Source organism: Meriones unguiculatus, chromosome X (assembly GCF_030254825.1).
Source record: "Meriones unguiculatus strain TT.TT164.6M chromosome X, Bangor_MerUng_6.1, whole genome shotgun sequence".
In the NCBI taxonomy this organism is placed as follows: Eukaryota; Metazoa; Chordata; class Mammalia; order Rodentia; family Muridae; genus Meriones; species Meriones unguiculatus.
The window spans coordinates 17,678,819-17,703,763 of record NC_083369.1 but is presented as its reverse complement, the minus strand read 5'-3'; the positions used below and the strand labels follow the sequence as shown (position 1 = coordinate 17,703,763).

The window sequence follows — 24,945 nt, the reverse complement described above, 5'->3', positions numbered from 1 at the left end:
AAAAGAAAGCCTATATTATTATTTAAATCCAAGGAATCATGACTATGGCTCTTGATTCAACTTTTAGCTGCAGTCTGTTTTGTGTACCTATAAAGTAAGTGCCATGGAAATAGAACCCGGGATAAGGTTACTTGTTCTCAAAAGGTCATGTACCAAGTGAAGTTGCTGAGTAAGTGTTCTTGTATCTCAGTGTGTTTCAGTCCTGTTTCCCTTTGTTTCTGCAGAGTGTGGTGAAGTTAATGAGGGGACTGCTGCACTGCATGATGAGACAGGTACGGCACTGGCAACAGCTTCTAAAAGACGTAGCACTTTATTAGTGCTTGTAGCCTTTTATCCAGAATCACAAACAGTACACTCTAAATTTAGCCGTGTGGGGATGTCACGCAGACTCACCACCCTGTTATAACTGGAAAGATTTCCTTCCAGTCTTTTTCCTTCCTTTACAAATACTTTTTCATTAAAAAAAACCCATTATACTGTTTGCAATTATGTGTACTAGATAAAGCATGATCCAGGTCTAAAAGAATCCTCATCTGAAGTGCTTAGATCCAGATCAGTTCTCGAAATAATAAATTTTCAGATTTTTAAAAATATAGCATCATATAATTCCTCATGTCTTCAGTGGACAGAAAAAAATCATAGGGAATCATTACTTTTGCACTCAATGGAATAAAACCTATAAATATCCCTATGTTGATTTGAATTCAAGGTTTTTACCAAATGAGTTTTGATATAAAATGTAGATAGAAAAATATTTTTGTTTGTTTTTTGAGACATGTTTTCCCTATGTACCTGGGCTGTCCCGACTTGCTTTGTAGACCAGGCTAGCCTTGAACTCACAGAGATCTTCCTGTCTCTGCTTCCCGGACTGCTGGGATTAAAGGTCTGAACCACCGCACCCGGCTCTTTAAAGTATTTTCAGTTTTAGGATTGGGGATAAGGAATCTTGAACTTGAAGTAATTGGCATTCTCTGACCTTGAACGTAGCATGTGAATTGAAAGTCTGCAGTCTCTTACTGGTGAATTACCTGTTATAGCATTGCCTCTTTTCTTTGCAGGTTTCTGTTTTGCCTACTGAGTTCCTGTGTATTATGAATGTAATCATTTGTCACATACATTGCAAATATTTTTACCATTGCCATTTAGCTTTTTTAAGTTCATGACGTTTTCCCCACACAAAAGTATTTTCCCCAGAAACCTTTATTCTGGGATCTTAAAACACATACATACTGAATCTGACTTAATTACATCTTGTCTACAATTGATTTTTAAATTTATATACAGTTGCATATTGTATGTATCTCTTCACTAGTCACATATATCATTTTTTTCTCTTTATACCTTATTTGTATTTTATATATTCATATTTTCTGTCTTATTAAATAGGTATAGTCATAAATTTTAGGAACCATGTTTAAGATGTGCTGGTATTATCATACATCTGAGACATAAATAATCACATTTGCATTTCAGGGATGAGGTCAAGAACTCTTAGTTGCCATTTACCCAAGGTTTCCTGTCAGGAGTTCTTTTCTCCGTATGTGAGCGTTAGGATTGGACCCAGAGCCTTATGCATCTTCAGAATACATTACCACTAAGCTGTACCCGATCCCAATGATTCTCTTCTAATTTGTAAATTTAGCTTTCTGTAATACTACTTCTCTGTAACTCTGTACAGTTCTTAGTAACTCTTTTCATGGCATCTTCAAATTTCATCCCCTTAGGGTTAGGGAGATGTTTCCACGGATAAGAGCATATATTATTCTCACAGAAGATCTGAGTTTGGTTCCTAACAGCCATGCTGAGCTTGGGAGGCTTACAACTAACTGCAACTTCAGCTCCAAGGAATCTGATGCCCTCTTCTGGCCTCTGAGGGTGCCCACACCCACAAACAGCTATGTACACAAAGAAACACACACACACACACACACACAGAAATAAATAAAGGATATCCTTGTCTGGCAATTTATCTTCAGATTCCTCCTTTAATTTCAGGAACAAATGAGTAGCGATGAGTTATTTTAATAGCTCTTCTTATACAGTTGAACTTCCAGTTTCTCTACAATATGGCAAAGTAACCATTTGAAAAGTATATAATGAGAAGGAAATAGCTGTCTTTGGCCATTTGTTTTTTTATTAAAAATAACAGATTTCCTCAGTGTAGGAAAAAATACAGGTAACAACATATTTCAAATATTCACAATTGCCTGAATGCAGAGTGCAGTGATGTATGTCGTAGCGCTACAGACGTATGACAGGCGGGTTGATCTTTCTGACTGGCTTCTGATGCTGTTTTGTTTTCAGGTGGATAAAGTAGAGTCCTTCAAGTATAGTCAGAGTACTAAAGACAGCCTGCATGCCAAGTACAACACCAAAACTTGTGCCACTGTAGTGCGTGATGACGAGTGGGGACACCTGCAGTTGGATGCTACTTCTGTGTACCTGCTCTTCCTAGCACAGATGACTGCCTCAGGTGAGTACAGGAGAGAATTACTGTTTGTCCCTCCGTTTGGAGCGTCTACTCTAGCTTGTCTGGCTTCTCTGTTGGTATTGGCCAGAAAGTAAAGTATCTGTTTATAGTGCTCAAAGAAGCCCCTTAGAAATCTGTTTTGTACAGTTAGACAACCTTTATGAGCAATAAGCAATAGCTTATTGTGTTGAGAAACAAATTTGCAGTGCTATTACTCTTTTAAAATGGGGACCTGGAAATCTGGGCTAGTTCTTTAGACAGGCATTTTTATTATTTACTAATTCTCAGATGCCAGGAGATACAAAGGGTGAGGGAACTTTCTAATTTTTACACTATACACCAATATGCCTATGCTTCAGGTAGCTATAGAATCACCCACTTTATATGCTCTCTATGAAGATGATCTGAACCGAAAAGTGTACGTTTTCTTCTTAAACAATATTCTCTGTAAGTAGTTTCACGGTTATCTTCAGATTCATGATATGCAAAAGAAAAATAAAAGAAATATGGTAGCCCACAAAGCCTGTATCCTAGCACTTGGGAAGCAGATGCAGGAGGGCTGTTACAAGTTACAGGCCAGCCATGGTTAAAACAGCAACTTCTCGGCCAGTCAAAGCTATATAGTGAGATCCTGTCTCAAAAGAAACTACAACAGCATAATTCCCTTTATAGATATAAGACTGGAAATGTAAACAACCCTATTCTATGGAGTTTTTAAACTTGATAACATTTTTAGGTCATTTAGAGTAAGTTAATGTATGCACAATACCATGTTTTTCTTTGGTGCTGGTGTTTCAGCACAGGGAATCATGTATGTTACACAAAAATTCTACCACTAAACTGAAATTCTATTCTCTTTTTGAGAGAAGGTCTCACTAAACTGTCGAGGACAGAATTCCTTGACACTAAAGGCATCCAAAGTGGGAATTCCTTCAGAATACTCTTTTTTCTTTTTAAAATAAATGTTTAGTGATAAACTGTGGTTCTTTTTAAATTTAATTTAATCTTTAGTTACAGTTTATTCAGTCTGTATCCCAGCTGTATCCCCCTTCCCCTCCCCTCCTAATCCCACCCTCTCTCCCTCTTCCTCCCCCATTCCAGTGATAGGGGAGGTCTTCTTCCCCTTCCATCTGACCATAGTCTATCAGGTTTCATCAGGACTGGCTTCTTTGTCTTCCTCTGTGGACTGGTAAGGCTGTTCCCCTCTCCGGTAGAGGTGATCAAAGAGCCAGCCCTTGAGTTCATGCCAGAGATTGTCCCTGGTTCTATTATTGAGGCACCCTCTTGGATACTGAGCTGCCCCGGGTTCCTTCCATGCAAGGGTTCTAAGTTATCTCCATGCTTGGTCCTTGTTTGGAGTATCAGTCTCAGAAAAGACCCCTGTGCCTAGATTTTTGGTTCTTTTGCTCCCCTTGTGTAGCTCCTGTTCGTTCCACTCCTAGGCACATATCCAAAAGGTGCTCAAGGACACAACAAGGACATTTGATCAACCATGTTCTTAATGGCTTTATTTGTAATAGCCAAAAGCTGGAAACAACCCAGATGTCCCTCAGTTGAGGAATGGATACAGAAATTGTGGTACATTTACACAATGGAATACTACTCAAAAATTAACAACAAGGGAATCATGAAATTTGCAGGCAAATGGTGGAATCTAGAAAAGATCATCCTGAGTGAGGTATCCTTGAAGCAGAGAGACACACATGGTATATACTCACTTATAAGTGGATATTAGACTTATAATTCAGGATAATCATACTAAAATCTGTACGCCTAGGAAGCTAATCAAGAAGGAGGACCCTGGGTAAGATGACCAATTCTCACTCAGAAAGAGAGACAGGATGGACATCGGAAGAGGGAGAAAACAGGGAACTGGACAGGAGCCTATCACAGAGGGCCTCTGAAATACACCACCCAGCAGGGTATCAAAGCATATGCTGAGATGCATAGCTAAACTTTGGGCAGTGTGCAGGGAATTTTATGAAAGAACAGCAGTGGTTGTTGATCTACTTCGATCTGCTTCCTCCCTGGGACTTCCAGGTACCACTGCACACGAGGTTGGGAAGGATAGAATGGGAATAAGAGAGGCTGGAATGGGTAGGGTCTGTAGGATCCCAGTCTGGCTAGGAGTTCGGAGGCAGGGAAAAGGCTCTCTTAGGGCTCCCAGTGAAACAGAAGCTCTTAGATGATATTCAGTGAAACAACTTGTACGTTTTATTCGGGGTGAACAGGAACAAGAACTATATGAACCTTGGGGAGTGGAAAGGGATTTTCAGAGTGGGTGCATGTCATTACCTGGGGCTGAGATGGTGGAAATCCTCTATTTATCTAGACAGAAATTACAGGTGCTAGGTTATGTGACTACCTTGAGAACTGTGGGGGTGGGCACCACAGGACTATGTGGGCCAGGGCATGAAGGCACAGACTGGGAGGGAGTGATCCTTATGCCTTCTGGTCTCAAGACTGGGATATTTTGGATTTGGACAGGACTCAACCTCACTCTAGCTCCATGCCAGTTTCCTCAGTGAAACAGTCCACATGCTTCACAATAAACTCTATTTTTTTTTTCTAGAACACAGCCTAAAATCTGAATAAACTTTCTGCAAAATATCCATTTAGTCTCAGTTTTGAAGGAGAAGTTTCTGCCAAAATAAATATAATTTTGTTTTATTTCTTTAAATAGAATGGTAGTTATAATTTCATGTTGAATAATATATTTGTTCCAACTCTGGAAGGTGTTTTTTTTATTTTTAATTTTTAAATGTTTAAATTCCCTTTGAGACAGGGTTTCTCTGTGTAGTCTTAGCTGTCCTGGAACTTGGTCTGTAGACTAGGCTGGCCTCAAACTCAGAGATTCACAGCTGCCTCTGCCTCCTGAGTATTGTAATTAAAGATGGGAATCACCACCGCCCAGCTTTGTTTGTTTGTTTGTTTTACTTTTTCTTTTTTAACAAAGCAGGCACTGACTAAATGTCCCTGATAGTTTTTAAATGTGATTTTCCAAGATGGAAGTAGAGATACATTAAAAATAGCTACATAAGACATATTCGTTACGCAAATATTTATTGATTCCTAACTTAATTACTTTCCAATTCAATCAACTGCCCTTGATAGTGCTTATAATAAAGTGGGTATTATTTGGTTAAGTCTTTGAGAAATAAGTATGAATACTTTGAGAAATAAATACAAATGAGTCAAAAATTGCAATTCAGAAAGGGAAGGGAAAAACAATAAATATACAGAAGTTTGAAAGGCACTGGTCATCAATGTAAGGCTGGATGCCTAGCTAGAATGTTAGGGTTAACTGTTTGAGGACTTGTATAGCATCCTAAATAGCTTGGAATTGTAGTCTGCCATCAGTAAAGAGCCATTTGGTATAAATAATCAAGGAACTTTAAGATGGTTTGTTTTTGCAGCAGGAAAATAGCGGAGATAAATTAGATGAGGAAGAAAAATTAAGATGCAAAACTGGTAAAGAGGTTAGTGAAATACTTTAACAAAAAATAATATAAGTTTTTTACAATGCATTTAAATTGAAATTTAAATGAAACTTTGTTATATATAACTGGTGAAAAGAATATGAAGATCTTCATAGAGAATTATCAATACCTTAAGTGTTTTTGAATACTTAGTAAAGATCGATTTAGACAGAAATTGATTGTAACTTACAGAATGGTAGCATGAAGAGCTTGATTGTCTCCAGGAAAAGAGCCAAAAATGCTAAAAATTTAAGAACAATCCAACCCTTTGAAGCCTTTAGAATTTGCTCAAATTGATAAATAGTAAGTGGAGAAGCACACCAAAGCAATCTAATTCTTGAGAGCAGTGAGGTTCTGTGGTAGCTGGTCTCGGCTTAACCCTCTCCTATCCGAACTCAGGACAATAGGAGCACTCCTTGAGGGGGATATAGTCAGAAAACAGGCTTCCTCTCTCCTAAGCTCTAGTTCGGTGGTCCTCAGCCTTCCAAGTGCTGCAACCCTTTAATACAGTTCCTTGTGTTGTGCTGACCCCCAACCATACAACAACTTTCATTGCTACTTCATAACTGTAATTTTGCTGCTGTTAGGAATTGTAAATATCTGTGTTTTCGATCGTGTTTGCAGTCGGGACCCACAGTTTGAGAACTGCTGCTCTGGAGTAAGGCTCCTGAATCTCCCTTAGAATACAGGCAGCATCACTTATCATTACCCCAAGCTCTGTATTTCAGAAGCCCTAGTCCAGGCAAGTGGAGCTTTGGGATCCTCCATACTGCTGGACACTTGTGGAGTAGAATCCACCTCAAACAGAGCAGAGTGAGAAAACTGCATTATCTACCTCTTGATGGAGTCAAACACTCTACACTGGAATATGCAGTCTGGGAAGATCACTAACTATGACTCCTGACCAGAACTTACTGTGCAAAACAGGAGTGCCATTCCAAAAGAAATGGGCCACTATACTCACCACCTGTGCTAGGGCACTGGTACAGAAAATTTAATGGAAACTGTAAAAGCAAAGCTCCTTAGCTCTTCTTAAGAAAATTAACTTTTCAGAGAAAGTTTGAGAAAGTTCAGCGTAGATTTTGGTTCTCCATAAGATGAAGGGCTGGACCAGTGGCTTAGCAGTTAAGAGCAGTGGCTGCTCTTCTGGGGATCTGGGCTTGATTGTCATCATCTACATGGTGGCTCATAATCACCTGCAACTCCAGTTCCAGAGGCTTTGATGCCCCCTTCTGGCTTGCCCAGCCATACATGCAGGCAACACACACACACACACACACACACACACACATCAAAGTAAGTCTCTTTAAAAACACATCTAAATAATTAAGATGAAGTTAATTGTTCAGTAACAGGAAGAAATTAAAAGAAAGATTATCTAGAAAGTTTAACATTCAAACTTAGGAGTTCTTCCAGGTGTTAGAACAAGTATCAAAGAATTGACTCTAAGTTTGCTGCATAAAGGGCCTGAGGTTAGCTGTTTGAAATGATGGAGCAATTTATGTTTGGGAATTCTATAAAACAATAGAGCAATCAGTTGAAATCAGTGGTGGGGGCTTAGCTTGAAACCAACAGAGGCAGATATTTACCTGATCTTGGAAAGAGATAGTTAGTGAGCTCCTCTCCCCCCAAACAACAACAACATTGTCTTCTTAGGGTGACAATGGATGTCCCTAAGGCTATATCTATTGAGGCTGCAGGCTATGCTGGAACAGATTATACTGAAGTGCTTCAGTCAAATGTCTAAATAAACAAAATTTCCAGAGAAGAAGATAACAGGATCTAACATGCTCACAACATATTGTGTAACACCTACCCAGTTTTATAACTAAAACTGTAGGGGAAAAGCAACAAGAAAATAGAAATATGCAGGGGTACACACCTGTATCTCAGCACTCAGGAGGCAGAGGCAGGGAGATTGTGAATAAGAGGCTGCCTGGGATACATAGCAAGGCCCTGGCTAAGAAAGAAAGGGGGAAGAGAGAAAAGGTTGAAAAGAGAGTGGGAGAGAGAGACTGGGGGAAGGGTGGGGGGAGAGGCAGGCATGCACACCTGTAATCCTGGCACTTAAGAAGTGGTGACAAGAGGATTGAGAGTTCAAAGCCAGGATTGGGTACATAGTGAGTACAAGGCCATTTTAGGATACATGAGAGTCTTCTCAAAAACCAAAACCAAGCAAAACAAAGAAACAACAACAAGAAAAAACAACAACAACAAAACAAACAGGAGGGAAAGTTCCCTTGCAGATGATGCCAAACATATAAACATCTATAAAAAAAATCATAATTGCAATTTACCAAAATTAACATCAAGGACCCAGTCAAGAAAGTAAAAGAGGATCTATTATAGCATGATGACCACTTGTAAGCCTAGCACTTGGGAGGTGAAGGCAGGAGGATTCAGAGTTGAAGGTCATCTTCAACTAAATAGCAAATTCAATGCTAAGCTGTGAGACCCCATTTAAAACAAACAAACAAATAAACAAACATCCCCCTCTCTCAGGGTATTATGTATGCATGTATGTTTTGTATTTGTGTCATGTGTATGTGAAATATTCTATAGATATAGAAGAAAATATTAGCAAATCATATATAAGCTGTTTGTATCTAGTAGAAACAACTCTCAAAGTCATTATTTAGGAGATCAACAGCATAATTAAGTGAGATATGGTGGGTGGTACATGCTTATAAACATAATAGTTGGAAGCCAAAGGCATGGGGATATCAAGTTTAGACCACAGAGAGACCCTGTCTCATAACAAAAAAGAAAAATAAAAAAAAGTCTTCTTTAAAACAATCAGAGTAGGCTGGAGTGATGGCTCAGTGTTTAATAGCACTGGCTGCTCTTCCAGGGGACTTGGGTTCAACTCACAGCATCCACATGGTAGCTCACAACGGTCTGTAACTCTAGTTCCAGGCAATCTGACACCTTTGGAATCCACAGACACAGCATGAATGTGGCACACAGACATATTCAGGCAAATCACTCATGCATTGAAAAATGCTCAATTAAAACAAGTGGCTAGAGGATGTGAACTGATTTTCCTGTAAAGAGCATGTATTAATAACCACTAAGTACATGAAAAGATGCTGCTCATCATCAGTCTCTAGAGGAATGCTGACCTGAATTGCTGTAAGGAGCATTTCTGACATACCAGAATGGCAGTAATAGAGAAGACAGATTAAAAACTGCTGCTGATTAAAAACAAGGAAATCATGAATTTTGCAGGTAAATGGTGAAATATAGAAAAAATCATCCTTAGTGAGGTATCCCGAAAGCAGAAAGACACACATGATATATCCTCACTTATATAGACCTATAAGATAGGATAAACATACTAAAATATGTACACCTAAAGAAGATAAAGAAGAAAGAGGTCCAGGAGTAAGATGATCAATCCTCATCTAGAAAGACAAAGGGGATGGACATTGGAAATAGGAGAAAACAAGTAACAGGACAGGAGCCTACCACAGAAGGCACCTGAAAGACTCTACCTAGCAATGTTTCAAAGCAGATGCTGAGATCCATAAAAAAACCTTCGGCAGAGTGTAGGGAATCATATGAAGGAAGGAGGAATTAGTATATCCTAGAGGGGACAGGGAGCCCCACAAGGTCCAAATATATCTGAGCACAGGGGTCTTCTGTGAGACTGTTTATCTAACCAAGGACCATGCATGGATATAACCTACAACCCCTGTTCAGACATAGCCCATGGTAGCTCAATATGCAGTGGGTTCCCTAGTAAGGGGGACAGGAATTGTTTCTGACATGAACTCATGAGCTTCCCCTCCCCCCTGAGGGAGGAGCAGCCTTGCTAGGCCACAGATAAGGACATTGCAACCATCCTGGAGATACCTGATCAGCTAGGGCCAGACAGAAGTAGAGGAGGATACCCCCTCTCAGTGGACTCGGAAGGGGGCAAGGAGGAGATGAGGGAGGGCGGGGAGGGTTGGGAGGGAAAGAGGGAGAGGGCTACAGCTGGGATACTAGTGAATATGTAAAATTATTTAAAAATAAATAAAATAAAAAAAAACTGCTGCTGAAGATATGGAGAAATTGGAACCCTTTTCTACTACTCTGAGAAATGTAAAATGAGGACAAGGGATATGTCTCCACAGGTAAAAAGTGCTGCTACTAAGCCTGACAGCCTGAATGCAGTCCCTGTACCAGTCTGGTGGAAGGAGAGAACCCACTACCCTCCAGTTGTGCTCTGACTTCTGTGTGTACGATGGCACACACACAAAAATAAATATAACTGAAATTTTTAACGTGAAAATGATACAGCCACTCTGGAGAGCAGTGTAGCAAAGCCTCAGAAGCTTAAATGTCGAGCTGCCATTATGATCCAGCAGCTTCTCCTAAGTGTGCAGATACTTGAGAATATGGAAACGTGTCTACACGCCGAAAGGTGTACATGAATGTTTACAGCAGCATTCTTTATGAGAGTTTAAAGTAGAAACAACCCAATGTCTGTCACCTGATGGTGGAAGAAGTAAAATATGCTGTGTTCACACAATTTAATATTTTTTGGCAATAAGTAAAGTACTGATGCATCCCACAACACAAAGGGACCTGCAAAAGATTGTGTTCAGTGAACGAACACTGACATAAAAACTGCATATGATACATTTCCATTGACATGAATGTCCACTGAGTAGGGAATTTCTGCTTGTGGTGATGAACATGTCCCAAAATTGGTTGTGGTAATGAACATATACCATACATACAGTGAAAACCATATTATATACTTGGGATCAATGAGTTCTATGATAAACTATCTCAATAAAAAGGTTTATAAACTTAAGAGGAAGAACAATAAAAACCAATAATGCTGGACAGGTAAGTAAAGTCAATTGAAGTGAAGGTAATTTGAGCTGAGTGTACTGAGTCACCTCCATTTCTGGGGCGCTTCAGTGAAAACCGACCAACTCTATCTTTTTTCTTCAGGACTCCATATCATCCACAGCCTAGATGAAGTCAATTTTATACAGAACCTTGTGTTTTACATTGAAGCTGCATATAAAACTGCTGTAAGTACTTATTCTAGAATGAACCTAAACAGACTGGTTGGTTACCAAATGACCAATTTCTCCTTATGATGTTGAACCTTATAATGAGCTAATCAAAATGGCTCATGGCAAAACCGTTTACAATTTCTTTACAAAGATCTTCATTCCACTGCTTTCCCTGTCATCGATGTGTTACAGAGCTGAAGAGGGCCCAAATGCTATGCTTTCATTTCTTTTAAACTCCATACTTCATGAAGTGTACTTGGCAATTTGAGACTAAATTGTAGTTTTTTTATTATATTACTATTTTCATTTACTATATTTTATTAGGACTTCTCTAGCCCAGGCTGGTACTGAACTCACTGCATGAGGATGATCTTAAACTCTGATTCTTCTGCCTCTACCTCCTGAGCATGTTGGAGTCACAGGCATTAAGCCACCATGACCAGTTTTGTGCTGTGCTTGGATCTGAGCCCTAGGCCAGTACTAGACCAACTGAGATATATACCCAACCCCTTATGGCCCTATCTTAATTGGAATCTTTAAAAGAAATATGATAACTGAGTGTTGTTCTGGGCCATTTGGCTGCACATAAAAATGTATTCATGTGTTTATTGTTGTTGTATTGATTTTGGAATCTACCATACAAAAAGGTTTTTCCCTTATAAACTACCATATGAAGTAGATTCATATTAAATAATTACCTGTAATATTTTATGTATAAAAAGTTGTTAGACGCTGTAGAAATGTGTTTTCCTTTATCTAATATGAAGATTTTTGTTGTTGTTCGCTGAGACTTTCTTCATAATCTCCCAAACATCAAAGAATCCCAATGCACGTGGACAGGTAAAGGAGATAAACAAATTGCAGTATGTCCAAGAAAGGCAATATTATTCACCAATAAAAAATGAACTATTGACCCGTGCAAAAACATGACTAAATCTGAAAAGCATTTTGTTCGTGGAAGAAATCTCCTAGAAAATGTACACAAGCCTGGGCATGGTGCTGTAAGCCTTTAATCTCAGCACTTGGGAGGCAGTGCAGGTCCATCTTCATGGTTTTGAGGCCAGCCTGGTCTATATAGCAAGGTCCAAGCCATCCAGGACTACATAGTGAGACTACATTGTGTGTGTGTGTGTGTGTGTGTGTGTGTGTGTGTGTGTGTGTGTCCCAGGTGCAGGTCGATCTTCATGGTTTTGAGGCCACATACACACACACATGGGTACACGCTTGTATGTATTATTTATATATACACATATGTACACACACAAACCTAGAGTGTGATCACACTAGCAAAATTCTAGACATCTTTAGTGACAAGAAGCAGATTTCTGATTCATAACAGGACAGAGGAAGAGATGAATTTTGGAAGCCATGAGGAAACTTTGAAAGTTTTTGAAAATATCTTTTATTGTGATGATAGTTTCGCACACATAAATATAATTAACTAATCATAGTGGCACCAGCTAGGTGGCTCAGTGGTTAAAGGTGCTCTCTGCTGAGAGTGATATCCCGAGGTCAGTCCTTGGGACCTTCATGGTATAAGGAGAGAATCAACTCCTTCATATTGTCCTCTAAGTATTACATAGTGCCTGTGCTGTGTACACGCAAACACACATGCACACACACGCAAATGTAATAAATATTTTCAATTAAGAAGAATCATATTGTGTATTCGAAATATATTCGGTTTTATGTATACCATTATACATCAAGAAAGTTACAAACTTTTTACTCTTGTGGAATGGATAAATGCAATCACTCTAAGCCTGGACAAACACTCGGATCTCTGCTTGTGCTTTTACTGTGTTTGCATTTGTTACTGACTACTGTCCCCTTGTATTCAACACACTTCACTTCTTTTGTTTTTCTGGTGCTAAGATTGAACACAGGACACACGGTAGGCAAGCACTCTGTCACTGAGCTTTATCCCCAGTCAACATTCTCTTTCACTTGTAACTGTTGTGTTATTTTAAAAGATAACACTTTTGAGCTGGATTTATCATTTCTGACAATGTCTGTTTCTCCATGCACATGGATATGTATATGTGTCCTGACCCATTTCTGTTTTTGGTGGACATAGAATCTGCTGCTGTAACTTGGCTATTATGAGTAGTGCTGTAGCATACGTGTGTGTGCAGGTTTCTGTATTACGCTGGTTTAGATTCTGTTCGGTATATTTCTAGAAGTGGATGGATCACGTGGCAGATCTATTTTTAATTTTTGAGGAACTTCCAATCAGATTTTCACAATGCTGGACTAATTTAAATGTCCACCAGCAGTGTGTAATATTTCCCTATATTTGTTGTTAGTTATTTTTAGGATGACAGACATTCTGAGTGAGAGAAAATCACAGTGTAGTTTTTGGACTTGGTTTGGTTTTGGTTTTTTGAGGCAGGGTTTTTCTGTGTAGTGCAGGCTGACTTGGAACTCACTCTGTAGATCAGGCCGGCTTCGAACTCAGAGATCCGTCTGCATTTGCTTCCCAAGTACTGGGATTACAGGTTTGTGCCACCATCCCCTGGCTCTCAATGTAGTTTTTATTGTTGTACTTTTCATTGAGATAGGCTGGTCTGAAACTCACAATGTAGCACAGGCTAGCTTGAAATATTAATAATGATCTTCTTGCCTCAACTTTCCAAGTGCTGGCATTACAGGACTAGAACACCACATTTGGGTACAGTATAGTTTTAATTTATATTTCCTTAATGGCTAAGAATGTTGAACATTTTTTCGTTTATCTATTAGTAATTGTACTTTGTCTTTTGAGAGCTGTTTGCTCATTTCATTACTCAACTTGTTGATAGAATTGTTTGGATTGGGAGTATATAAATGTTTTTAAGTTCTGTACATATTCCAAATGCTAATTATGTGTCAGATATATAGCTAAAATACTCTCCTGTTCTATAAAGTAAAACAGAGTTTTCTTGTTGCTGAATAATGGCACAGAAACCTTTTATATTTATTATTATCTTATGGCACTATAGCTGCAAAGATCTTCAACTATTTTAACCTGACTGTATTGGCCTGGCCTATGTCTCACCACATAGCCTGTCACCTGTCCATCTTAGTATCTAAGATGTCCTATGCTTCTACTCCATGTCCAGCTGCTGACTCCTGACCCTGAGCTTCCTTCCCAGAGTCCCTGTCTTCTCTCTCTTACTTCAGCTATTGGTCGGTAGGCTCTTTATTTAACCAATCAGAAGACGGTGGAGAACAGAGTTTACAATATACTAAGGCAGGAGATGAATCATAAAAATGACAATAGCAAAGTCCAGCCTGTAATCAGCATTTGAGTAATACAAAGATAATCTTAACACAGTACACAAAGATCACTCCAACAATAGAGTGCCTCTTCACTTACTTTCTGTGCTTCACAGAAGCCTTTTAGCATTATGTAACTGCATTTGTCAGTTCTTTGGGATTATTTTCTAAGATGTTAGAAACATTTTCAGAATGTTTTGCCTATGCCTTTATCTTGAATTCTTTCTCTGTCACTTCCTATAAGCTTCAGAGTTTCAGGTCTTACATTGAAGGTTTTGGTCCATTTGAGCTACTTTTGTTCAGGGTAGAAGAATGATCTAGTTCCATCATCTTTGTGGGCACCTAGATTTTCCTGCATTCTGGCTGTGTTTTCTCTAGTATATGTCTTTACCATCTTTGTCAAAACAAAACAAAACAAAACATGTGGCTGTAGCTGTGCAGCATTATTTCCACTTCTGTTCTATGCCATAGGTCTGTGTGTCTCTTTTTATGCCAGTATCATGTTGGTTTTTAAAACTATGGATTTTTGTTTTAATTTTCATATATTTTAATATTATAATTATAATATTTTAATTGTAATTTATTATAATTTGAAATCTTGAAATTGGGTATGGTGACACCTCCACCCTTGCTGCTTCTGCTTCACCCTTCAGGGTCCTTTGTACTTCCATGTAAATTTTAGGACTTTTTCTAGTTATGTGAAGAATAACACTGGATTTTTGATACAGACCATACTGAATCTGCAGTTTGCCATTTTCATGATGTTAATTCTGCCAATCAGGAAGCATGAGAAGTCTTTCCATGGTCTGGTGTCTTCTTCCAGTTCGTAAGTGTTTAAATGTTTTTTTAATTTAATTTTATTAATTACACTTTATTCACTTTGTATCCCCCCATAAGCCCCTCCCTCCTCCCCTCCCGATCCCACCTTCCCTCCCCCTTCTTCACCCATGCCCTTCCCTAAGTCCACTGATAGGGGAGGTCCTCCTCTCCTTCCTTCTGATCTTAGTCTACTAGAACACATCAGCAGTGGCTGCATTGTCAATGCCTGGTAAGGCTGCTCCCCACTCAGGGGGAGGTGATCAAAGAACAGGCCAATCAGATTATGTCAGAGACAGTCCCTGTTCCCATTACTATGTAACCCACTTGGACACTAAACTGCCATGGGCTACATCTGTGCAGGGGTTCTAGGTTATCTCCATGCCTGGTACTGGATTGGAGTATGAGTCTCTGGAAAGAGCTCTGTGTTTAAATTTTCTGGTTCTGTTGCTTTTCTTGTGGAGTTCCTGTCCTTTCCATATCTTACTATTTCCCACTTCTTACAGAAGATTCCATGCACACTGCCCAACAGTTGGCCATAAGACTCAGCTTCTGCTTCAGTAGTCTGCAGGGCAGAGCCTTTCAAAGGCCCTCTGTGGCAGGTTCATAGGTTGTCTCCTGTTTTCTTCTTCTTCTGATGTCCATCCTCTTTGTCTTTCGGGATGGGGATTGAGCATTTTAGTCAGGGTCCTCTCTCTTGATTGGTTTCTTTAGATGTACAGATTTTAGTACGTTTTTCCTACTATATGAGTGAGTATATACCGTGTTTGTCTTTCTGCTTCTGGGACAGCTCACTCAGGATTATCCTTTCCAGGTCCCACCATTTACCTGCAAATTTCATGATTTCCTAATTTTTCATTGCTGAGTAATATTCCATTGTGTAGATTACCACAATTTCTGCATCCATTCTACAGTTGAGAGACATCGGGGCCATTTCCAGCTCCTGGCTATTACAAATAAGGCTGCTACAAACATGGTTCAGCAAATGTCCTTATTGTGTACTTGAGCTTCTTTTGGATATATGCCTAGGAGTGGTATGGCTGGATCTTGGGGAAGCGCTATTCCTAGTTGTCTGAGAAAGCGCCAGATTGATTTCCAGAGTGGTTGTACAAGTTTACATTCCCACCAGCAGTGGAGAAGGGCTCCCCTTTCTCCACAGCCTCTCCAGCATGTGTTGTCACTTGAGTTTTTGATCTTAGCTGTTTCGATGGGTGTAAGGTGAAATCCCAGGGTCGTTTTGATTTGCATTTCTCTAATGGCTAATGATGTTGAGCATTTCTTTAAGTGTTTCTCTGCCATTCGATATTCCTCTACAGAGAATTCTCTGTTTAGCTCTGTTCCCCATTTCTTAATTGGATTACTTGGTATGCTGCTTTTCAGCTTCTTTAGTTATTTATATATACTGGATATTAGCCCTCGGTCAGATAAAGGGTTGGTGAAGATTCTTTCCAATCTGTACGCAGTTGTTTTCATTTGATGACAGTTTTTCAGTTTCATGAGGTCCCATTCATTGATTGTTGCTCTTAGAGCCTGTGCTGTTGGTGTTTTGTTCAGGAAGTTGTCTCCTGTACCAATTAGTTCTAGGGTTTTCCCCACTTTTTCTTCTAACTGATTTAATGTGTCTGGTTTTATGTTGAGGTCTTTGATCCACTTGGACTTTAGTTTTGTGCAGGGTGATAAGTATGGATCTATTTGCATTTTTCTACATGTAGACATCCAGTTAGTCCAGAACTATTTGTTGAAGATGCTATCTTTTTTCCATTGTATGGTTTTAGCATCTTTGACAAAGATCAGGTGTCCATCATTTTCTTTGACAGATACATCTATTTTTTCCTTTGTATCTTCCACACCTGAGATTCTTTCTTCCATCTCTTGTAGTCTATTGGTTATGCTAACCTCTGTAGTTCCTGTGTTCTTCCCTAAGTTCTTTCTCTCCACAATTTTCTTCATTTGTGTTTTCTTTAATTTTTCCAATTCTATCTTCATATCTTGAGCTGTTTTGTTCATTTCCTTCACCTGTCTGTCTATATTTTCCTGTTTTTCCTTCAATTCCTTCAGCTGTTTGTTTAAAAAATCCTGTTTCTTTTATTTCTTTCAGTGATTTAAGCATTTTCTCTCTAAAGTCCTCAAACTGTTTGGCTGCAACTTCCTGTATTTCTTTAGGGATGGCCCAGAGTATGTTTGTTTTTATCTTCCTCTATTTCTTTACACATTTTTTGGTTCCTCTGTTATCCTCTTCATGAGCATAGATGTTAGGTCATCTTCTTGAATTTCAGTTATGCTGGGGTGTCTATGGCTACTTGCCCATGGATAACTGGGTTCTGGAGATGCCATATTGCTCTCTCTTTTGTTGGTTGAGCTTCTACGCTGGACTCTACCCATTGGGCTATCTTAGGAGTTAGTTTCTAGTGGTTCCTGGAATCCTGTGGTAGAGAGAATCCCCTTGGGAGGAAGATGGTTTTTCCTGAAGGAAGCCTTCTCAGCTTTTGGGTATAGTCACTGGATTACCAGTGTTTTTCAGGAGTTGCCGCTGCTCACCTCTGTCATAGAGACCTGAGTGATGACTGTGTCCTTGTTAGTTGAGAGGGCTCTCCTCTCACCTGGAGAAGTCGTGAAGACAGCTGCCCTGCTTCTGCGTTTCTCACTGTAAATTTAGTGATCTGCTGCTGTAACTTGGATGTTCTGTGGTTTGGTCAGTTTTGTTAGGGATAACTGGTTGTCCCTTGGAGCAGTATCTGGGGGTTGATCTCGGGGATCCCAGGCTTTTGTAGGTCTGAGGTTGGAGCTCTGTGCCCCAGTACCCAAGCCGTAATCTGTGATGGGTAGATACCACTCTTCTGGTAACACTAGGCTATCTGGTGCACAGCAGGTCCCTGGGTTTGGCAGGTCTGAGGGCCCTTTTCCAGGGATATACTGGGTGGCCTAAGTCCGTCCCCTTTGCTTCGTTCGCTGTGAGGATTTCTCCCAACAGTGACTCCCAGTCTCTGGTGCCTTGGGGTGCACAGCTGTGTCTGTGCCAGAGAGCTGGCACGCAGCAACTGTCTGTGCCCGTGGCTGGAGCCCAGTTTAGTGATGGTGGCTCATACCCGCCGGCCGGTTTATGGGTCTTTTTCCAGGGAAAGACTGGGTGACCCAAGTCAGTACCATTTCCTTCCTTCCCTGTGGGGTTTTCTCATAACTCGGACTCCCAGTCTCTGGTGTTTTTGTGCCCACCTTTCAGCCTGGGAAGGTGATCAGGACATGCAGGCGTGTGGCTCTGGCCTGCGTGACCTGGATCTCTTCCAGGTTCTGGCTGGGTGACCTGAGAGTGGACCTGACTGATTCCCACGCCGCTGTTGTTTTAGGGCCCAGAGTTCAGTCTCTTGGTCACTGTATGTAAAATGTTGTCCTGCTCCTCAGAAGCAGTGTTCTCCTGGCGCCGCCATCTTGTCCCCCACTAAATTTTTTTTTTATTATTATGAAGGTCTTTCACTTCTTTAGTGATATTTGTCCCTATGTCTTTTTTTTTAAGGTACTGTGAATGGGATCGTTTTTGTGCATTACTAATAAAAAAAACAACAACTATTAACTTTTCATAAGCTGGATTATACAGCGTACCTTTGCTGAAAATTTTTTATCAGCTCAAAAACTTTTCTGGTGGAGGCTTTAGGGCCACTTACATATAGAATCATACTGTCTGAAAATAGGGACAATTTGACCTTGACCCTTTTGTTTGTATCTCTATTATTTTTTTCTTTTCTATTGTTTCAACTAAGATTTCAAACAGTGTAGTTAAATAAGAATGGAAAATGGCTCTTCTTGTGTCATTTCCTATTTTACTAGAAATACTTTAAATATTTCCGTACTAAGTATAAAGTTAGCTGTGAGACTGACATATATAGTTTTTTTAAAAAACAATGTTTCTCTGTATATTTGTGAGACGTTACAGGAGAAATGACAAAAATTAACTTCTCAACTATACAAAGACACACATATATGTGCACACCATGTTTCAAGCAAGAGAATGTGCAGATGCTTAATTCTGTTGAGCATCTACATTACTACTGGGATAAATGTGAGTTTATTTTTCCAATTGTTTTAGTGCCAGGCCTAAAAGGAAAGTTGATTCTGTGATACAAAGACACCCACCAGCAAGATGAAAAAGTCATTTCCACTGCTGTGTTTGCAGGTAGTATCTTCCTGCTGTTTTCAAACACAGGGAAGTAGACAAATCCTGCCCACCTGCCAGACCCACAGGGCACGGAGTGCATATTCCCAGACCTGGGAACCCAGCACTTCCGCACACATGAAGGCTTCTAATAACTGTAACATCCTTCCTGGACTGCTAAATTCAACTTTAGCTTCCTTGATTTTCTTCTCATTTCTTCTAGTTCAGCCTTTCTGGAATGGTTTGGCTGAAATAGTTTCTTCTTTTCTCAAAAGGCTAAAGTGTACTCTTAGCCAACTGTGACCGTTATAGGTTCAGTATAGAGAAAAAAAATCAAGACCAATGGGAGAAGGTGTGGAGGTAGGCTATTTACTCTGTCAACTTTGGATGTCATTGATATTGCAGAGTTCTCTATTTTCACTTTTACTAACATCTCAAAGCCTCAGGCTAGTTAGAACATACATATAATGTTCAATATATTTCTTCTAGTCCTGGATTGTTTAGGGCTTTTGCTGAACTTTGTCAAAACCTCTTTGTGTATCTGCTGAGATCATGATGTGATTGTGTCCTTGAGTCTCTTTCTGTGACATATTAAATTAAGTAAATTACACACAGTGAAGCATATATGCATCCTTGAAATGAATTCAATTTGGTCATTGTTAATGATCTTTTTAATATATTGTTGAAGGAGGTAGGGGCACCCTTGGGATGTAAAATAAATAAACAAACAATAATAATAATAATATATTGTTGAATATAGTTTACAAGTGTTGGTCAACACATTAAAGATAATGTCAGAGAAGGCACTAAAATGTGCTAATTTATGCCTTAAGTAAGCCACAGAGGGGTTAGCAAAGTGCATACGTACTGCACTAAGAATGAAAAGAAACTTCCTCTTGAATTAGCTTAATCAAGGGTGGGGCCGAATTTAAATTCTCCACTTCTCTTCCTAGTTTGTAGTTCGTGGCTATTAGCCTGCTTGTTGAGTATATTTGATCTATCTGTCTCTGTTGCCTGTGTGTCCTTGCCTATTGTCTGGTGTGTTTGTGTGTATGTGTGTATGTATGTGTGTGTGTGTTTGTGTGTCTGTGTGTGTGCATGTCTGTGATATTTGTCATGCACCTGTGTCTGTTGTGCCTGTTCATAGCAGAGGACTTTCCTCCTCTGGATTTATTGAACAACACAGAAAAGATGGTGTGGAAAAAGAATAAGGGATAAATGTTTTTACAGTGATCGTTAATAGAATTTTACAAGAGAAGTTATGCATTGACCTTGACTTAGCCAGAACTGCAGAAAACTGCAAACAGGTATTATCAACCTGTACCCACATGTTGCTTCCAGCATTTATTGGTTTGTTGGTGGTGTTGAAGTTTGCTTTCCACCTTTTGACTATTTTCAGCAAATGATTAGTGAATGAATTCTCCACTGATATAATCAATTGAATTGAGCAGAATTTAAAGCAAAAAGGGCAAATTTATCTTGGGGCAGCTCTGAGGTGGGTTCCCTGCTCTCCCAAGAGGGGTTCAGTGAAGCTGCAAGGCTGGGCTGGGATAGGGGCTTCTTAAAGGGGCGTTGTCGGGAGCTGGGACATGATGGGGAGTTACTGGAAGCCTTGTTTGGTGAGTTCAGGGACCCGTAGGTGGGACGTAGGTCCAATGATCACTTCAGAATCCGCAACTAAGAGCTATTATCTTTCCAAAACTTCTAAAAATGTGGGCTCCTGGTCAGAAGAGAAGGGGTGGGAACCTCTTGGTCCAGACCATCTTGCTTTTGTCCCCAAACCTCTGGCCAAACAGTTGTCATAACATCCACATACATTATTCTAGGTTGTAGGCATGAAAGAATGTACAGTTTAAGATGAAAACTGTGCATTTAGGACTGGAAAGATGGCTCAGAGGTTTAGAGCACTGTCTGCTCTTCCAAAGGACCTGAATTCAATTACTAGCAACCACATGGTGGTTCCTAAGCATTTATAATGAGATCTGGTGCCCTCTTCTGGTGTGTAAGCATACATGCAGGCAGAGCACTGTATTTAAAAAATACCTAAATCTTTAAAATGCAGGGTCCTCTGAAAGGATCCACCCAACAGGGGTCAAAGTAGATGCTGAGACTCATGGCCAAACTTTAGGCAGAGCATAGGGAGTCTTACAGAAGAAGAGAGAAGTGGGAATACAGGGACATGGTTCTGAACCAGGGAGTTCTGCAGGGACCAACTGAGGACCATGCATGGAGGGATCCTAGACCCCCTGCTCAGATGTGGCAGATTGGCAGCTCAGTCTCCATGTGGATCTCTGAGTGAGGGGAGCGGGAATGGCCTCTATCATGAACTCAGTTGACTGCTCTCTCCTCACTCACCCCTGATGACGTGGCCTTACCAGGCCAGGGAGGAAGAGGTTCCAGGCAGTCCTGATGAGACTTCACAAGCTATGGGCAGATGGCAATAGTGGAAAACTATGGGGGAGGGGATGGGGAGAGGAGTGAGGGAGGGTAGGACTGGGAGGAGTTGAGGGAGGGGACTTCAATCAGGATATATAATGAATAAATTGTGAAAAAAAATAAAATTAAAAATATAAATATAAAAAAATAAAAAAAAAAACCTGCATTTAGCTTAGATTGTAAAAACTAACTTCATGGGAAATCCAAGGCATGGTAAGGTTGGTTGCATGTTATCTCTCTCTTTCTCTCTCTCTGTCTTTCTGTCTTTCTCTTCTTCCCTCCCTCCCTCCCTCCCTCCCTCCCTCCCTCCCTCCCTCTCTAACTTCCCCCTCCCTCTTGCTCTATCTTGGTCTGTTAATCTCGAAGATGGGAGAAAAAACACTACCTACTCAAATCACCATGACCAAATTAATTAAAGCAAGCTTCTTTGTTTTTGTATAGAGGCTGCCTCTCCCCAAGGCAGGGTTTGACAGGCCAGCCTTGCATGTGAAGAAGACAGGGTTTTTATAAAGCTCAGGGGTAAGGGGTTTCCAAATGGACGATTTGGCAGCCAAAATGGGCAGAGTTACAGGCGCAGAAGAGAAGCCCAACAAGTCAGGTCCTCCTGAAACAAAGACACGGTTGCAAGGTGGCCGAAGCTAGGTGGTCATAGGTGGCAGGTCCTGTAACCTTTGAAAAGGAAGGCAGGTTTGCGAGATAGTTATACACAAGTTTGTGAAGCAAAGACATGGCTGCCATGTCCTGAACAGGCAGTACAGAGCCATTTTTGCAGTTAAGGTTATAGGTGGGGCATAGCTCAGTCCTTGAGAGACAGGTTTAATCATGAACAGGAATGGATCGAGTTTGTCTTTACTGTAAGGTGGCTTTAAGTCTAAGATGGAGGAAGGCTGGTTCTTCAGGTTTTTCAAGGTTTCTCTGTGTAGCCCTGGCTACCCTGGGCACTCTGTGGATCAGCAAGTACTCCTGCTTCTCCCTTTTAAGTGCTGGGACTGATGGCATATGCCACCATCACGACTGTTCTGTGGTTCTCTTACAGGCAGGTTAAATTTAACCATGCTGAGTGAACACAGCAGGATAGCAGATTAAGTTCGTGGTCTTAATTAATATTATTATTAATATTAAATGATATTAATTAATAGTCTCAAGTAGTATAAACTTGGCTATAAGGTGCAGCAGTTCAGCCTCTTTGAGGTGAAGACATATTTTCAGAAAAATGTATCACCAAGATAATTGTCCTGTGTAGTAGTTTTCTTTCTTGTTGCTTTGGTAAAATGCCGTGAGGAAACCAGCTTAAGGGAGGAAGGGTTTGTTTGTCTCACAATTCCAAGTTAGGGTCTATCCCTGTGGGGAAGTCAAAGTGGCAGGGACTTGAAGCAGCTGATCAAATTATATCCATAGTCAAGAGCAGAGAATTGAATTCCCACACACATGCATGTTGAAATCCCCACCGCTTGCGTGCTTCTCTTTACTCATTCCAGGGCCCAGCCCGTGAAACGGTGCTGCCTACCTTCAGGGTGGATTAGCTCACCCTAGTTAAACCAAACAAGAAATTCCCTCATCCGTGAGTCCATAGGTCAACCTAGTCTATGGAGGTTTGCTTTCAGGATGATTGTAGGTGGATTTGATAGTGTCCCCCCCCCCTTTATAGTTCATGGAATAGTTTGAGAAGTGGTAGATCTTCAAAAGTCTGGCAGAATTCAGCAGTCAGTCCATCTGAGCCTGCCTTCTTTTAGTTGATAGATTTTTTATTTACTGCTTCGATGGCATTGCTTATTGTAGGCATAATTAGTTTGTTTTCATCCTATTGGTTGAATTCTTGTAGTTTAGATGTATCTAGAAATGTTTCCGTTTCTTTATAATTTTTGAATTTATTGGAATGCAGATTTTCAAAGTATCCTTCAACAGTCCTCTTAATTTCACTGTTATCTGTTCCATAGTGTCATATTGCATCTGAGGTTAAAAGTGTATAGCCGGGGGCAGGTGACATGGCTCAGTGGTTAAGAGCTCCGTCTGCTCTTCTAGAGGTCCTGAGTTCAATTCCCAGCTACCACATGGTAGCTCATAGCCATGTATACCTTCTACTGCCCTCTTCTGGCATGCAGGTGTACAGGCACATAGAGATTTCAAAGTAAAAAAAATAGAATTAAAAAAAGTGTATAGCCTCTGAATTTCATCTGACATTAAAAACATTTCATGGGGGAAATTCATTGAGACAGAAGATGTTTTAAGTCAGTGGTTCTCGTCTTTCCTAATGCTGTGACTCTTTACTACAATTCCTCAGGGGTGGTGTGACCCCAGCCATAAACTTATTTAATTGCTCCTTTATAACTGATTTTGCTGCTGTGGTGAATTGTAGTGTAAGTGTATAAGATGCAGGATGTGACCCCGTGAACACTCTGCAGTCTGTTGTGGTATCTGTGTAGGCCATGCATTGTGCTGTAGGTTCTCAGATGTTTTCAAACAACCGTCTTTAAGTCATTTCTGTTCCTGTCAGTTACCACCCACCCCGTTCCTGTCAGTAACCCCAATAAAGCTCATCAGTTCACCAAGTTGCACTTTACTGCTATCTTTATTTTGATCTGTTGTCAGTTCTCTATCTGAGATTATTAGACGTTTCCTCATGTCTCCCCAGGAATAGAATCACAAACAAAGTTCCCTTTTCAATTCAAATTTTATTAATTAGGGGCTTTTATCTTTTTCTTTTACTTAGCTGACAGTTTGGCAGTGTTGTTTATCTTTTTTAACACAATTCACTGTTCCATTTGTACTGTCTTTGTTTCTATTTTATTAATTTCTTCTCTGATCTTATTGTTTTCTTCCCTGATATCTATTATTTCTCCACATATATTGAATTTTGTTTTGTTCTTTAAGACTTTGAAATTCCATCATTACTTTTTATCCAGAATCTGATTATTTAATGCAAATGTTCATATAGTCATAAACCACTGAGGCAGTGACATTGAGAGTTATGTAAAAGGTATATATATATATATCTTCCTATCTTTTCTCATAGTTTCCTAATCCTCATTTGCTCATTTACTGTTCTGGTATGTAGTCTTTCCTATGACATCATGGCTGTGTTTATCTTTTTCTTCAATATATGGGATTCCTTCAAAATTCTGTAATCTGTTTTTGCAGTTATAAATTACTTAGTGTTTATCATAGAAAATTTTTCTTTATCCTGTAAGGTTGTTAACTTTGTGCTGGATATGGTAATCTCGATTGGTGATTATTGTCTTTGAAAACTTGAAGTGTCATTTCATTGTGACTTTATGATTTCTGTTTTATTTTTAATTAGGAAAGAAATTTGCTTTATTGTTATTA

At 39.9% G+C, this 24,945-nt stretch overlaps 1 protein-coding gene across 8 annotated transcripts in view; it reads left to right on the top strand.

Annotated features, from left to right (window-relative positions):
- The window catches only part of LOC110543601 (phosphorylase b kinase regulatory subunit alpha, skeletal muscle isoform-like), a 137,158-nt gene that overhangs the window by 4,839 nt on the left and 107,374 nt on the right, over positions 1 to 24,945 (top strand). For all 8 annotated transcript variants that reach the window (XR_009588533.1, XR_009588535.1, XR_009588534.1 and 5 more), the window contains exons 3-5: positions 225 to 272; positions 2,305 to 2,473; positions 10,897 to 10,979. Coding sequence is in view for 2 of the 8 variants with exons in the window: in XM_060375709.1 (XP_060231692.1) it covers positions 225 to 272; positions 2,305 to 2,473; positions 10,897 to 10,979 (300 nt within the window). In the remaining 6 variants the exon portion in view is untranslated. The remainder of the gene's footprint in view (positions 1 to 224; positions 273 to 2,304; positions 2,474 to 10,896; positions 10,980 to 24,945) is intronic.